At 41.9% G+C, this 15105-nt stretch overlaps 2 protein-coding genes across 4 annotated transcripts; one reads left to right on the top strand and one right to left on the bottom strand.

Annotated features, from left to right (window-relative positions):
- The first annotated feature begins 550 nt into the window (after window positions 1-550).
- On the top strand, window positions 551-8265 carry LOC134195860 (tumor suppressor candidate 2-like). Of its 3 annotated transcripts, XR_009972440.1 has the most exons (4): window positions 551-737; window positions 799-913; window positions 3501-3603; window positions 7992-8265. XR_009972440.1 is itself a non-coding variant. In XM_062664948.1 (3 exons), the coding sequence occupies exons 1-3, from the start codon at window positions 583-585 to the stop codon at window positions 8055-8057; spliced, it is 336 nt and encodes a 111-aa protein (XP_062520932.1). In that variant the 5' UTR covers window positions 551-582; the 3' UTR covers window positions 8058-8265. The 3 variants fall into 3 exon arrangements, 2 of the variants coding, with proteins under 2 accessions (XP_062520932.1, XP_062520931.1); XM_062664948.1 differs by lacking the exon at window positions 3501-3603; XM_062664947.1 differs by lacking the exons at window positions 3501-3603; window positions 7992-8265 and adding an exon at window positions 1033-1205.
- On the bottom strand, window positions 8123-13835 carry LOC134195859 (ras association domain-containing protein 1 homolog). Its single transcript, XM_062664945.1, has 9 exons — window positions 13472-13835; window positions 12475-12614; window positions 12062-12199; window positions 11854-12000; window positions 11721-11792; window positions 9791-9878; window positions 8675-8787; window positions 8537-8614; window positions 8123-8370 (listed from the first exon to the last, which is right to left on the bottom strand). The coding sequence occupies exons 1-9, from the start codon at window positions 13830-13832 to the stop codon at window positions 8278-8280; spliced, it is 1230 nt and encodes a 409-aa protein (XP_062520929.1). The 5' UTR covers window positions 13833-13835; the 3' UTR covers window positions 8123-8277.
- Between the last annotated feature and the right edge of the window lie 1270 nt (window positions 13836-15105).

Raw genomic sequence — 15105 nt, forward strand, 5'->3', positions numbered from 1 at the left:
TGTGTTATCAAAGTGAACGTACAATAATGTTTCGATGGATGGTTAATTCGTTCAATTCTAGACTTGTATCCCTATAATTATCTCATGAAATTGCCAGGATGTTTGCTGGTTCCGTAGCTATAGGTCAAATACAGATTTAGCTGCTTAGGAGTGTGGTTCAACTGGACATCCTCTTTCGAAAAATTCTGTATCCGCGCGCCTGTTACTCCTGTTTATTACTGAAGCAAAAGAGAGGTCAGGAACGCTTGTCTAGAGGAAATGCCGTATGAAAAATGGAACAAATTAGTCCTACCATCCTAGCTAAGCCAGTAAGTACTGCTACATCGGGAAATTTTGTTTCCTAGCTAGAGGTAGGGCGTGGTAGATATTTAGCTACTAGAGTCTCGTTCTCCCTAGAACGAGCCAAATCTATTGATTGTCACGGATCAAGAAGTTACCTAACATCTCTACGTTGCCCTATATTTCAAACTTACTAGACAATTGCGTTGGACCAAGACCTCGCGTCCGAATCTAGAAACTAGATACGGGACTCTAGATACGGGACCGTGAGTTTACAAGTTACGCGAACTAAAGAATTGTGCAATGGGTAGTGTAATGGGACTATTTTCCGGCAAGAATAAGTCTGCTGAGACCGATGGAGATATGGAAGTAAGTAAGTTTCAATACCCCAGACTTCTAGTCGATGGGAGGCTCGATGTGCCGACAATACAACATTTTCTAATTCTCGAAACAGAAGGGTAAGAAACTAAGTCAGCGTGGAAGCGATTTGTTTAAGAATTGATTCAATTTTGCATGAAGGACTCTTTTTTACGATGAAGACGGCGATGTGGCACATGAATTCTACGAAGAAATTAGGGTAGACGGAGGACGGCGAAGTACAATGAGAAGAATAACTCGTAACCTCACACCACAGGTAAAAACTGAAGTAGGGAGTGCTCTACTGATCCTAGTGTTAGTCGAATTTCGAGACTTATTGCTTTCGGTACGGTAGTAGTTGTGGTAATGAGTTACAATCGCTGTTTTCTCTGGTAGCTTGCACGAAGAGACAGGGAAACATGTCCGATATACGCACCAATGTCTAAGCTTCGTACCGGTACCTGTAAGACTAGAATCGCACAACGTCAGCTAACTCACTAGCACAATATACGGGATAACGTTTGTAAACAGCCCGGATGCGAGTTGTATCCTAATTGTGGACATTTTTTTCTCCGTCACAGAAAGCGACTGAGCTCGAGTAACAGCTGGACTAGATACCTGAATGGTTGCCTCACAAGCTGGTATTTTGGGCCACAATCAAAATCATGTTCTATGGTGTATCACCTCTGTAAAATGGTGTCGTGCCTTTCAAATTTTGCAGAAGTCAAGTGTTCTGTCTATGATACAATGCAGGAGACGATCAATCATGTTTAGATGAACGTTTGAACTGTAAACTGTGGTTCTAGCATCTTTTTAGGTTGCTGGTGGAGCTGATTATTGATATCAGACAAGGTAGTTTTGACCTTCCACCTATCTTAGATGAGTTTGTAGGTTTTCATTTTGTCCCTTGTTGTTGCCAGATCTAGTAGCAGAGAAGACAGTCAAATTCTGACTGGTGGATTACTAATGTTGCTGATATTGACATTCTACCTACTTTGTTCGTTCTCATTTTATACCCTATTGTGGCCAAATGTAGTAGCAGTGGAAACAGCTAGATTGTAAGTGGATTACTGATGTCTAGATCTAGTATGAGTGAAGATATTCAGGTGTTTACTGAACTGGAATTACACGTTTTTCTCCATGCACATAATGTGCTTCTTTAGCATGTTACAGTCAAAGTAACTAGGCTCAAAACTTTACCAAGGTACTCGATAATTGCTTAACCAATGTCAGGGCACTTTCACAATCCAACAAAAGATCTATTCATATACCTCGAATTTGTGGACATGATGGAAGGAACCTTCTAGGTGCTAACAGTGAATCGTGGTGATACACCACAGAACATGGTTTTGATTGTGGCCCAAAATACCAGCTTGTGAGGCAACCATTCAGGTATCTAGTCCAGTTTTTACTCAGACCCAGTCGCTTTCTGTGGCTAAGAAAAAATGTCCACAATTAGGATACACCCCCGTTTGGGCTGTTCACAGATGTTATCCTGTATATTTTGCTAGTGCGCTAGCAGACGTTGTGCAATTCTAGTCATACAGGTATTGTTCCAAAGCTTAGACATTGGTGGGTACATCGGACATGTTTCCCTCTCTCTCCTTTGCAGGTTACCAGAGAAATAGCGTTTGTAACTCAAATAACTAGGGAGTGTCCACAATCAGGTACACCTACCCTATTTTTCTTTGCCTTGGAAAAGTATGTACATACGGGAATATAGTACTGGAGCTGCTCCAGGCATGGCAAGAAGACTTTCAAAGCTACAAGTTTTAATATATTGGGAGCAGTAACTCTGGTATGGTACGTACTGACCAATATTAGTGTCATGGGGGCTGAGGGAGCCATGGCCCCTCCAAAAAGCTTTGGGCATGGGGATTTTCTGACAGTACAGTCTCTATTTTTTTCATTGATTTGAAACTATGTAACTTGCGTTAACAGCTGAACAGTGATAGGTAGAACATAGTTAGTAAAAAATACAAGATATGAGGAATCATGCAATCGGACTTCTCAACTTTTCTTCTCACCACTCACCGAATCGAGAGATTGTCTTTTGTAAATGACCACGCCCATTTAACGTGCCCAAAGCGGGTATGGTTAACAGCCTACATGTTGGCCTTGGTTTATGTTTCTGTGCACGTGCCAAGGCTTTGCCTTGAACTTTCAAACGTTACTTTTACTGCAGTTAGCTACCCTGCCCGGATACCGCAGATACAAGCAGTTCAAAGAATCCTCTATGTCCAGAAAGACAGGGCTACACAAAGCGACTGTCAGAGTGTCTCACGGTAGGCTTGTCAGGACAAAAGACTGGTAATCTTGAGAATTGGGCACAAATTGTGAGATCATGAGACATGCCGTAAATCATGAGTCTCACGACGAAATCGTAGAGTTGAGAGGGCTGTGCAATGGGCAATCAGTTTGAATCAATCCCAGGTATGGCTGATTTCTATGTAGTCAGTCTAAAGTATTTAGTTTGATGTTAACTGGTGGAGTCTGACTACCCCGCCGTAGAAGGCTGGTGATGTCACTGCCAAGGAGAAGGTAGTGAGGCTGAACTTGACGTTTCAGACATTAGTAATGACTAGTTTAGTGTTGCCTAGCAGCTAGGTAGAGGTGTAGCTCTGGTAGGTAGAGTTGTAATTCTGTTAGGTACTTTTGTGTTCTTTTGAAAATTGCAAATAGAGATTAAATTGAAAAATATCTAAAGTATATATAGGAAAAGTGCACTTTGAAAAGAATGTGATTTGATAAAAACTAAATTCAGTGACGTTGAAAAGATTATCCGTGTCACACTCACACCGGCTGGTTCCACTTTTAGTTGGTTGAATGCTGTAGCAGTTATGTAGGCGTGTTCTCTGATGTAGGATGGAATTGATGACTTTTGAATTTCTGGTGGTCAGTTGTTTTGGCCAGTTTTCGTGCATATTGAAACTTGCGAAAAGGTGACATGTCAACTGTTTTCTGCCTGTAAGTAGAAGATCACTTCAAAATGATTTTATTATACATCACTCTAATATATCACTTGCAGGAGTCACGTAGAAGAGGCCATTCAAGATTATGGACAGTTTGTTCTAGTGTCTTGGATGTTTCCACTAGGTAGTTGATTGAATGCTTTAGTAGTTACCGTATAAGATGAAATATTGGCGGGGAATTTATTTTGGTGGATTGGCAGAGTTTTCAGGACCACCAATATAAAATCCACCATTAATTTGGCCACCGGGATATGTTGATGTCATCAGGCACGTGGATCAGCTATCTAATGTTGAAGTGGTGGTATGTCACACGGATGAGGCCACAACTTGGTAGGTAATTGCTGTTTGTTGTCTGTTGTGCGTATGAATGAGGCTGTGAGGCTATGGATGAAGCTGGACTGTCACATTCTTTGCACTGACACAACAGTTCTTCATCACTATGCAGTAGTTGGAGACCAGTAAGTTAGGGAAATGTAAGCCACAAACACAGCTGTCAATCACAAACTCCTCCATGACCATGCACTTATGGTAAGACATATTAGCAAACCGCCAAAATATATTCCTGCCAATGTTTCATCTTATACGGTATATCACTTACAAAGGGTGAGAATTATGTCATTCTCAAGGACAACATTTAATGTTTTTCTGCTCTGTGATACAGTAATGATGACATGCTCGAATGTAGCCTTTTAAGTCATTGCACTTGCAAACCTAAATGCTGGTGTCACGGCTGGTTGAGTGGTAATGTTCATATGAATAACAGTTTCTTTTAACGGTAACAAAAATTTTAAACAATGGCATTGATATAGAGTTATATATATATATATATATATATATATATATATATATATATATATATATATATATATATACTTGTATTACAGTATGTAAAGAACACAACAGAGCTGTTAACGTTGATACAGAAAACAATACAAATTGTCATACACGCAGACAAATCTTTAGAATAGATCTAAGTATATTGTGTGTTATACTAGCCACACTGTATTAAGGACAAAGCACTGTGGTTGTTTATCCAATGTATCCATCTGTTTGGCGTCTATAGCTCAATCATTAGAGAGTCGCATTTTGGAGAGTGGAAACATCCAGGACCTTAAGATCGCAAGAGTGAGCACAGGCATAATTTCCTCAGCAAGGAACTCACAGACAATTGCCTGTCTCAACTCAGGAGTAGAAATGAGTACCTGATTTTTGACTGGAGACAGTAGCAGCCATCAGCTATGACTTGACTATCAGCCACTGAGGAACTGGTGGGACTTCAGATGCCCACACCTCAGTTGGCGTCACAAGCTGGTGCTCTTGTGAATACCTGACCCGACTCCAGGAGATTGGTAGCACAGGGTCATAGTTCTCCTATATAGCACGCAGGGCTGGGGTGTGACCTTGAAAAGGCCACTCCCAACGTTTACCATATTTACCGTGTGTGTGTGTGTGTGTGTGTGTGTGTGTGTGTGTGTGTGTGTGTGTGTGTGTGTGTGTGTGTGTGTGTGTGTGGCATCTGTGGCTTAATTGGTTAGAGAGTGCGTTTGGAGAAAGGAAACATCCGGGACCTTTGGATCAGAAGTTCAAGTACAAGATGGGTACAGACGTAATTGCCGTAGGCAAGGAACTCACATGCAATTGCCCCTCTCTATGGAGTGTTGTTTCTGTCAAAACAAGTACAGCAAGTGCATAGCAACTGATGGTTAGAGTTACTTTGTAGCAAGTGTATAGTGACACAGTGACTGTTGGTTCTTGAGCTGCATAGTAGCAAGTGTTGACCTGGGCCCTAGCGGCTCTTGTAACAAACAAAAATGTATGTATGTTGGACCGAACATTACCAACCTGTTCTTTAATCCATCTACTGTTGACAACACTGTTATAGAGAACTTGCCACAGAGTGAATTGCTTCATTGTATGTCCATCAAACCCACTGTCGACAAAGTTAACTCTCAATCAAACAAATCAATACTGGCAGAGCACCTGGACTTGATGGCAACCCAGCAGAAATACTGCAGTATGGGAGACAACGTCGCCTCAGCAATTCTCGATTTAATCACTATGTTCTGGGATGCCACCCCTATACCTCAAGACTGGATTGATGGAAGCCTGGTTTCTCTATTTAAAGGGAAAGGCTCAAAATCTGTGTGTGATAGTTACCAAGGTATCACCCTTCTCGAAGTAGTTGGTAAAGTCCTTGCGAGGCTCCTGTTGAATAGGCTGATGAACAATGTCTGTCCACTGGTCATCCCAGAATCACAGAGTGGTTTCAGATCAGGCAAAGGTACTATGGACATGATTTTCTCAGTGAGACAGCTGCAAGAAAACTGTATTGAACAGTGAGTACCTCTTTCAGATCTTTGTAGACTTGACAAAGGCATTGACACGGTAAATCGCAATGCCCTGTGGAAGATTCTAAGAAAGATTGGTTGCCCTCCCACCTTTGTCAACCTGGTGAAACAACTGCATCGTGACATGAAGGCTCGTCTTACTTTCAATGGCATACTCTTGGATGAAATTGCAGTGGACAACGGAGTGAAACAAGGTGACATTCTTGCTGCAACACTCTTCTCAATCTATTTTGCTGTGCTTCTATCACACGCTTTCCAAGACTGTGAGGCAGGTGTTTCCTGGAAATTCGGAACAAGTGGCAAGATATTCAATCTAAGGAGGTTTAACACCAAACCCAAGAACTTTGAATGTCTGATCTGGGAATTGCTGTATGCAGATGATGCGTGTAATGCTTTCGGACTGACAATTATCCTTAAGAAGACGAAAGTAATATTTACCTCCGCACCAGGAAAGCTGTATAAGAACCAACAATATTGGTGAAAGGTACCAGAATGGAAGTTGTTGACACTTTTCTGTACCTCGGAAGCACTATATCAAGGGATGGTGCATTGGATGCTGAGATTCTCTCACATATTCAGAAGGCAAGTGTTTCTTTTTGGCAATCTGGAAAATAGACTTTGGTTGGATAGGGGCAGTACCATCAGAACAAAAGTCAGTGTGTACAAAACCTGCGTCCTGACAACCTTGCTCTACTCATCTGAAACCTGGACAATGCATCGGAGGCATATTCAATGGCTTGAACGTTTTCATAGAAAATGCCGGAGGTGCATCCTCAACATCAAATAGCAATCACTAACTCCAGATACTGATGTTCTTCAAAGGTCTCAATACACAAGTATTGAAGCAATGTTAATCCTCAACCAGATGCGTTGGGTTGGACACATCGTGAGAATGGAGGATAATAGACTCCCTAAACAGCTGTTCTATGGAGAGCTGATGGCAGGAAAGCGCCCACAACATAAGCCCAGAAAGTGCAGATTGGAGGAACTCCATTAAGGAAGGATGCAGTAATTTTGAGGATGAGTGGGTCAAACATGCTAAGTTCAAATGTGGTCGTTTGAAAAGGTTGTTTGCTAGACTTGCCAACCAACAAGCTACGTGGAAATGTGATGTGTGTGAGCATGTGCTCTTGTTGAATGCAGTTTATGTGAACCATCTTAAGGCCCATATGAGAACAATCAGAAGAAAGCTAACGATGCCAGCCTATCTCTCCATCTAGGCAACAACTGCTGTGTAGTTTGCAAGAAAACCTGCAAATCAGCATCTGGGCTGAGAAATGAAACAGCTGATGTTGAGAAATAGCGACGGCTTTCATCTGTAGAAGATGTAGCAATTACCATGTATGTATGTATGTATGTACGGTATAAGATTAAACATTGACGGGAATTTATTTAGGCGGTTTGCTAAAATTGACGGTAAAAGCGGATTTTATTTTGGTGGTTGGACATCGTTGTTGGATAATTGATATATGTACGATATTCCCCACCCACTAGTTAAGTGGCTGCTTCATGGAGTTTGTGATTACGGAATTTCACCCACATGACTTCACCTACTTCATCAATAGGTGCACGACCTCATTTGACAAGGTATAGGCACAACAGATGGCAAGCAGAGGTTGATCTTGTGACCTCATCTGCCTGACGTACTGCCACATCGCCGTGATACCTGATCTACGTGGGTGATGACGTCAACATACCCCGGTGGCCAAATTAATGGTGGATATTAATATCCGCCAATCGACCAAAGAAATTCCCCGCCAATATTTCATCTTATACGGTGTGTGTGTGTGTGTGTGTGTGTGTGTGTGTGTGTGTGTGTGTGTGTGTGTGTGTGTGTGTGTGTGTGTGTACATGTTTCAAAACAATATTGGGATAAGTAGTCTCAAATTGTCTGCCCTTCCTTTCTTTACACTTGGCACTCGTTACCTACTGTGTGCACCAATGTCTGTGGCCGTTTGTCTCTACCTTTATGTCTTTGTGATTTCACAAAGCATTATTGTGTACACTGTTAACTGTTACCTCATCTTTCCTGTAGGGACTGGTGAGATTGAGAATTCCACGACTTCCTGCTGACTTTCCATTAGTAATGTGTCAGATTTAGTGCTGCGACTTGCACATGTTTGGCAATGCTAGCAAATTCTGTACATGTGTAATCAATCTCGTATATACATATATATATACATATATATATATTTGGGCTATAATGATAGCAGCCACTTGCCAACAATGTATATATAAGACATTGGTACTATCTGTTATGAAAGGTAAAACGTCAATATATACATCTGATATGTATGGCATGTTATAACATGTATTCGTAGTTACACTCGACTCCCTTCTCCACTTAGGGCAATGTATTTCTCTCTGATGGCAAGAACTAGATTCTCTCTGTATCGCTTGTAGAAAATACGGACCTGTCAACAGCAATAAACGAGGTTGGTTGTTAGTGGAAATGATCAGATATGCATATCCACTGGAAAACAGTCAGGCAGATGGGACGGGACGGGCACACAGAAAGACACATGTTTGGACAAGCAGCCAGCCAAATAGATAAGAAGACAGGAATGCATGCACAGGTACCTTTGCCTCGTGTCTGTCTTCCTCCTTCTTCAACATCAAAAGAAAATTTTCCAATTCTGCCGTTGCAAACGAATGCCACTGAAGAAGTATGTTGAAATACAAAACAGCAGCGAGACAAATATACTACACGCATCTTACATCTATAGTTGACTCTTTGTTTTCGACCAGACATAAGTGACGTGCGGTTTCCCATGCTCCCCAATTCATAACTACTACAAGTGGCTTATCATCGTCAGCCAGTTTCTGTCCGCCTACGATGAAAACAATGATAACCAAGAAAACAATCAACAATACACAAATACATAGCGTCCTGTGCAACAAAATGGCCATGTATACAACATACAAGGAGTGAGAACTATTAATTAAATGGTTGCCAAAATATTTGTAAGAACGGTCAGCAAAGTATCAAGTGATGGGTCCTGAAACATGAAGCTCAAATTGATGTGCAACTATACTACAGGGTTCTCTTCAAAATTTTGGTGAGAGGGTGTGGCTTGATCACTAAAAGTAGAATTACTCTGAAAGATGATGGCAGGGATACAAGAAGGGTCTAGCTGTGTCATAGCAACAGTGAACCTCCAACAGCTAGAGCAAACCACAAAATGAAGATATGGGAGTAAAACTCTCAGAGTCGGAGACCAACTGCTACATTTGTACTACTTGATCATTAATGAAGGTGTAACATTAGCTTAGCAACATTTAGCAGTTTTGTGGTAAGCGAACCGGTCTCAGAAAGCTAGAATGTTTGGAAATGCTCAACCTATGTAGTAGACAATAGGAGATGCCACACAGAATCAATTCTGTGAGATGGCTGTAAAGTGGCTTGGCACATGGTCTTAGTCATTCAAAGCAGCACTGGTTGCATTCATTAATTTGATTTAGGATGATCAATGGCACAGTAGAATTTTCATTTGATGGGGCCAGACCCCAGGCTGCTATTTCATGCTCTGCATGATGGCTGATAGTGTTGGAGTCTTGCTGAGACCCCAGTGTGCTCTTATGGTCTGTGTGTGCTCTTGGAGATGCTATGATTACAGAATTAATGATTATTTAAATATGAACCGAGTGGGGTATATCTTAATTAATTAAATAATCAACATGCTGACACAGGTGTCACTGATCAATTATTTGTAACTGTGGCCAAACAGTAGGATGGCATATCTACGTGGAAGTGCCAAGAGTCAAACTGTCCACGGGAGTCATATTGAGGAGTTAGTGTGATAATTGGTCTATCTAAGTCACATGACCTAGTACCTTTCAGATCATCTTCTAATGAGTCCAGCAGGGAAAACTTGGCAGGACTGTCTGACACCTTGAACTGATCAAGCAACGTCACAATAACCTAATGAAACAGACTGGTAACTTGTGTGTATATCCAACACAGACAACTAGGATACAACAACACATACAAAATTAATTATAAATAGTAAACAATTGACAACTACAAGCCATGACTAAAATGCATATTCCACAGCCATAGATTTGTCATGAATAAAAACAGGGAATAATTGCCAAGGGCATAAACTAATTAGACGACTGTTTTGATGTATTTTAGATCTTGTCAAACTAGTCTCTAATTTAGTACAGATCTGTGTACTTGTATTCGTATGCATGCAGCTTCCGTCTGCTATCCAGCATGTTCTAAGCATGGAAGTACCTTCAGATACAAACCAGTGGGTGTATTGTTAATCAGTCGTGGAGCAAAGGCACCAATGTTTAAAATTTGAGGCTAATAATTCATTGGTAACTAAGAAACTCCATCCGGCAATGAGGCCTTGCATGGTTAATTGCAACACCTGGCATAAGGCTAACTTCAATACTTCCTACGAACCTAGGGTTAGCCAGAGTTGTGCAGACAGACTAAAGTCTGAGACAATGTGACCGCCTGTATGGACTGCAAGGATGCACCTGAAATGTGTTTGTTGACTGAATATTTTTGGAAATGTTGAACAGCGCAATGAATTTGATTGGCTACAAGGAAGGGTGGATATTTTTACAATAACAGACTGCTAGCTCACTCACCCATCTCATGTATGGACTTATGTGCACATGCGCATGCTCTCGCTCTCTCTCGCTCTCTCTCTCTCTCTCTCTCTCTCTCTCTCTCTCTCTCTCGCTCTCTCTCTCGCTCTCGCTCTCTCTCTCGCTCTCTCTCTCGCTCTCTCTCTCTCTCGCTCTCGCTCTCGCTCTCTCTCTCTCGCTCTCTCTCTCTCTCTCGCTCTCTCTCTCTCTCTCTCTCTCTCACACACACACACACACACACACACACACACACACACACACACACACACACAAATGGAAAATGGTAAATGGATAAGGAGCTGCCGTTAAACGGCACTAAGTAGGAGTTATGAGCCGTGCTAAGCAATCTCCTGGAGCCTGACCAGGTGCTTGCAGGAGCACCGACTGCGACGCCAATTGTGTTGTGGCGCCAATTGTGTTGTGGGCACCCGAAGTCCCACCCGGACCCCAGTGGCTGATGGACTCATTTATAGTCCTGACTCGAGAGAGGCAATTGTGTGTAAGCTTCTTGCCCAAGGAAATTATGCCATAGCTCGCCATCACTGTGACTTGAACAAGCAACCCTGCAAGGTCCCGGATGTTTCCATTCTCCAAACGCACTCTCTAACCAATTGAGCCACAGCACACACACACACACACACACACACACACACACACACACACACACACACACACACACACACACCATGCAAGGTCACATGTTTGGCATCCAGCTATCCTTTCTACAGCTACAGTTAGGCACATGTGAGTGACAATGCGATACAGCTGAACACCTTGATGTTGTCAACACCTTGATGGAGTGAAATACTACTATGAGGCAATGCAAGAAGTAGCTTATTCAGCTCTTCACACCTAACACAACCAGATGCAGATGTAGTGGCCTCCTATCCTAGCAACCTCAATGTGTTAACTGATACAATTTCCGCTTTTCTCAGACTCACACAAGCAAATATATGGAGTGCCAATAACTTTTAATTAATTAAATCCAACTCAATTAATCACAAGCACATTAACTTAAGTGTGTGAAAGTACAAAGTAGCACAAATCATTTGCATACTTCATCACAAACAGATGCATACAAACAGACAGATGACAAATGTTGAACTGAATCATTTTTAGTAAATCTAACGTGTTTAAGTAATAAACATGATGTTTGACTAACGTCATATGCAGTTGTGTTGCTGTCGACATGAAGTGTCTTGACCGTGTCTGAGGGAATAAAAAATGATTGACTCTACAAGACATTCACAACATCTCAACACAACCATGATTGTCATTGTGAGAGACCAACCTACCCGCTGTCTTCTGTATGTTTCCGACGAGTGTGCTGGTATTGCAGTTTTCAATGACGGAGCAGGTCTTAGAGCTGCAAGAACATGAATGGGATGGTCCAACACTAAATGGACACGAATAGGACCATGAAACACAGTTCCATTGTCACTCTGTAATACACAAACACAACGGATAACTACCAGTTAATACGAATAACAATGGGTCACTTACTAAAGTTATACGGCCATTTGATGACAAGCGATTGTATTCTTCTATACGTAAAGTAACGTCGTCTAATGCAACCTGGGCTGGTGATAGTAAAACAGGACAAGGGGAGGTCTCTCTGCTATTGCTACCAGAAACACATTCCTATAACAGGAACCAGTGGCACTACATTGTCACAACAACATTGATTCAAATATCAGGAACTCTAGCAGAGGATGAGTAAACAGAATGACAAACAGGGATACACAGACTGACTGACAGACACACACTGAGACATGAATATGAATACGAATGCCAGACAGAAAAACAGGAACTACACCTCATTATCATGCATCAGCATACAAACACTATCACTGTACAATTTTATCTGCTGAACGCCTCTCTATGTCTATCATTATCTGCCCGGTAAGAGGACTTACAATTACATCTCGTGTAATATCAACATCCCACGACTGATTTCCTGCATCACTTCTGGACATTCGAGCTTGTAGTTTAAGAGGACCTCTGCAGTCCAACACAACACTGTAACGGCATTTACGGTGACAAGTAATGTTGCAACCTAAGAGAACAAAATGCAGCAAATATAATGCGAGCAATCTAACAGACCTGACAAGTGAATCATAAGAGTTGAAACAATCGAGGACATTTAAGGAATAGCTTGGTGTTCTGATTATTTGTTTGTTGTGGAAAGTACACATACACAATAGCCATAATATTATGACAAAATAGGTACAAGAGTTAGTGGTAATAGTCTACCGATTACACACACACACACACACACACACACACACACACACACACACACACACACACACACACACACCACCACCACCACCACCACCACCACCACCACCACCACCACCACCACCACCACCACCACCGCCACACCAGACTAGACTAAAGACACATAGCAAAACACAACAACTGCATGGTAAGAAAAAAGTCAAATGAGATCCTGACAGCAAACTAAACGTAGCAAAGAAATCACCAACTCTCTATAATGTCCCATTGCAACGACAAAATCAGCCTCTCAAGTATTGTTTGCACTTTCTATTTATATTTACATGCAGGGAAACAAGATAAAATGAAAACAGAATGCGAGAGTTACGAAAATGAAAGAAATCAAATACAACACACTTTTACTACCTAGACATGATAATCATTGACCCTGTGGGCGTGACCTCAGCCACAACTTGCTGCACCGGAAAAGAACAAGCGGTGCAATAAAACGCAAACGTGAATAAATCTATAAATTCATGGGCAGTCGTACTACAGAAAACGTGCGTCAAGCAACAAGTGAAACACCAAACAATGACCGTCTATTGTGCATGCATGAGTGGGCGCGGTGTCTTTGTGTCTCGCATGCTGTGGAGGACGACAAAACGCCGTGCACGAACGAAATGGTGTGACGCTCACGTTTGCATCGAACGGCAGTAGTAAACAGTCCCCAGATAAAGTCTCCACAATGATCGCACCAATGAGGATTCGTCAACGACACCACCTCGTAATCGTGACCAGCAGCGATGAACGAAGAACGATTGCCAACCAGGGACGTCACATTCTGACGCCTTTTCTGCTTTGCCGTCTTCGAGCGGCTCCACGTCGCGATCTGCTCGATGCCGTGGCGAATAAAGCCAAGACGACGAGGACTGCGAGGTGTCCCATTGCCACCGTTTTGTGCATCTGAAGTGGGAATTTCTATTGGTGAGTGGATAATGACTGGAGACTCGCTCCGTTGTCGGAGTAGTGGGGATGACTCTCTTTTGCCAGACATCATCTCATGAGGAGTTGAGGGTGTGGAGTTTTTGGAACGTGCGCTACCGGAAGTAAAACGTTGGCTAGACACGCCAGACGTGTTGGCTTCCTGGAATACTAGAAAGAGACATTGCGTCAACACGTGGAGGGCAGCTAGTTTGGGACACAACTGAGATGGTTGGATGATAGGTATTACAGTCTAAGTGAGTGATTCGAAATTTACAGGGCTGCGGCGCCTAGCGGGTCTCGTATCTCGTATGCTCCTCCCATTTTCCTCTCAGTTTCGAATTCGTTTTCTATGTTTATATTGAAGCACTTCTTGTACGTAACTGATAACTACGTGCTACGATGGAAAGCTTTGGAGCCTCCAATACCAGTGGTAGGCAAAATGGCAATACAACGTTTATTTCGGCTACCGGTGTTATCAATGATCCATTACTTAATTAATTTAGCTCCCAGGTAGCAAACCGCAGTACACGTGTACGAACTAATATAATTAATTAAAAAAAGAATATGCTGTATGCTACGGAAGGCGGTAGCGGCGGATTGATATCAGTCCGCCGTTCTCGGCCGCACTGATATCAATACACACAAATAGTGTAGCGCGTGTTACCAAATGTGTAAAATTTACTTTTCTAGGTACTACAAAATAACGTGCGCTATTCTAGATACAATGGACACGTCACCGTCTTGTATTCTAACTAGATGAACTGTGGAACATGTGTGCGCGCTCTTCGATCTGCTAGCAGCTCAGGGGACCCCAGTTTGAGATCGTTGTTTGGTGCACGTCGTGGAAACGGTACTAATCGACTTTCCAGTGAATTGGATACGAGTAGTGGGTTTCAGAAACCATACTCTTCCGATGCAATGATTGCTGGTGCACTGAAATCTTTTTGGTATGTTTAGATAATTAATTAAATTGATTAATAATAATTACAAAATTAGACAAATACACACATGAACACATTTAGTTGTACATGTGTTCAGTAATGATGTAGTTGTTATTGTAGAGTTATACATTGCAGAAATTTCCAAAAGATAATTTCAAACTTAATGCAGGACTGAAAAACGTCTTTGGATTGAATTATTGTGTGAATTCATGTTATTTTGCTCCTGATGTGTATGAAATCTCTACAATAACTAATATATCATATCATAGACACATGTGTGGGTGAGTGGTCATCTGTGTATTATATGTGTGTGTGTGTGTGTGTGTGTGTGTGTGTGTGTGTGTGTGTGTGTGTGTGTGTGTACACATACACAGATGACCACTCACCTACGCATGTGATATATTA

This window comes from Corticium candelabrum, chromosome 20 (assembly GCF_963422355.1).
Source record: "Corticium candelabrum chromosome 20, ooCorCand1.1, whole genome shotgun sequence".
Classification (NCBI taxonomy): domain Eukaryota; kingdom Metazoa; phylum Porifera; class Homoscleromorpha; order Homosclerophorida; family Plakinidae; genus Corticium; species Corticium candelabrum.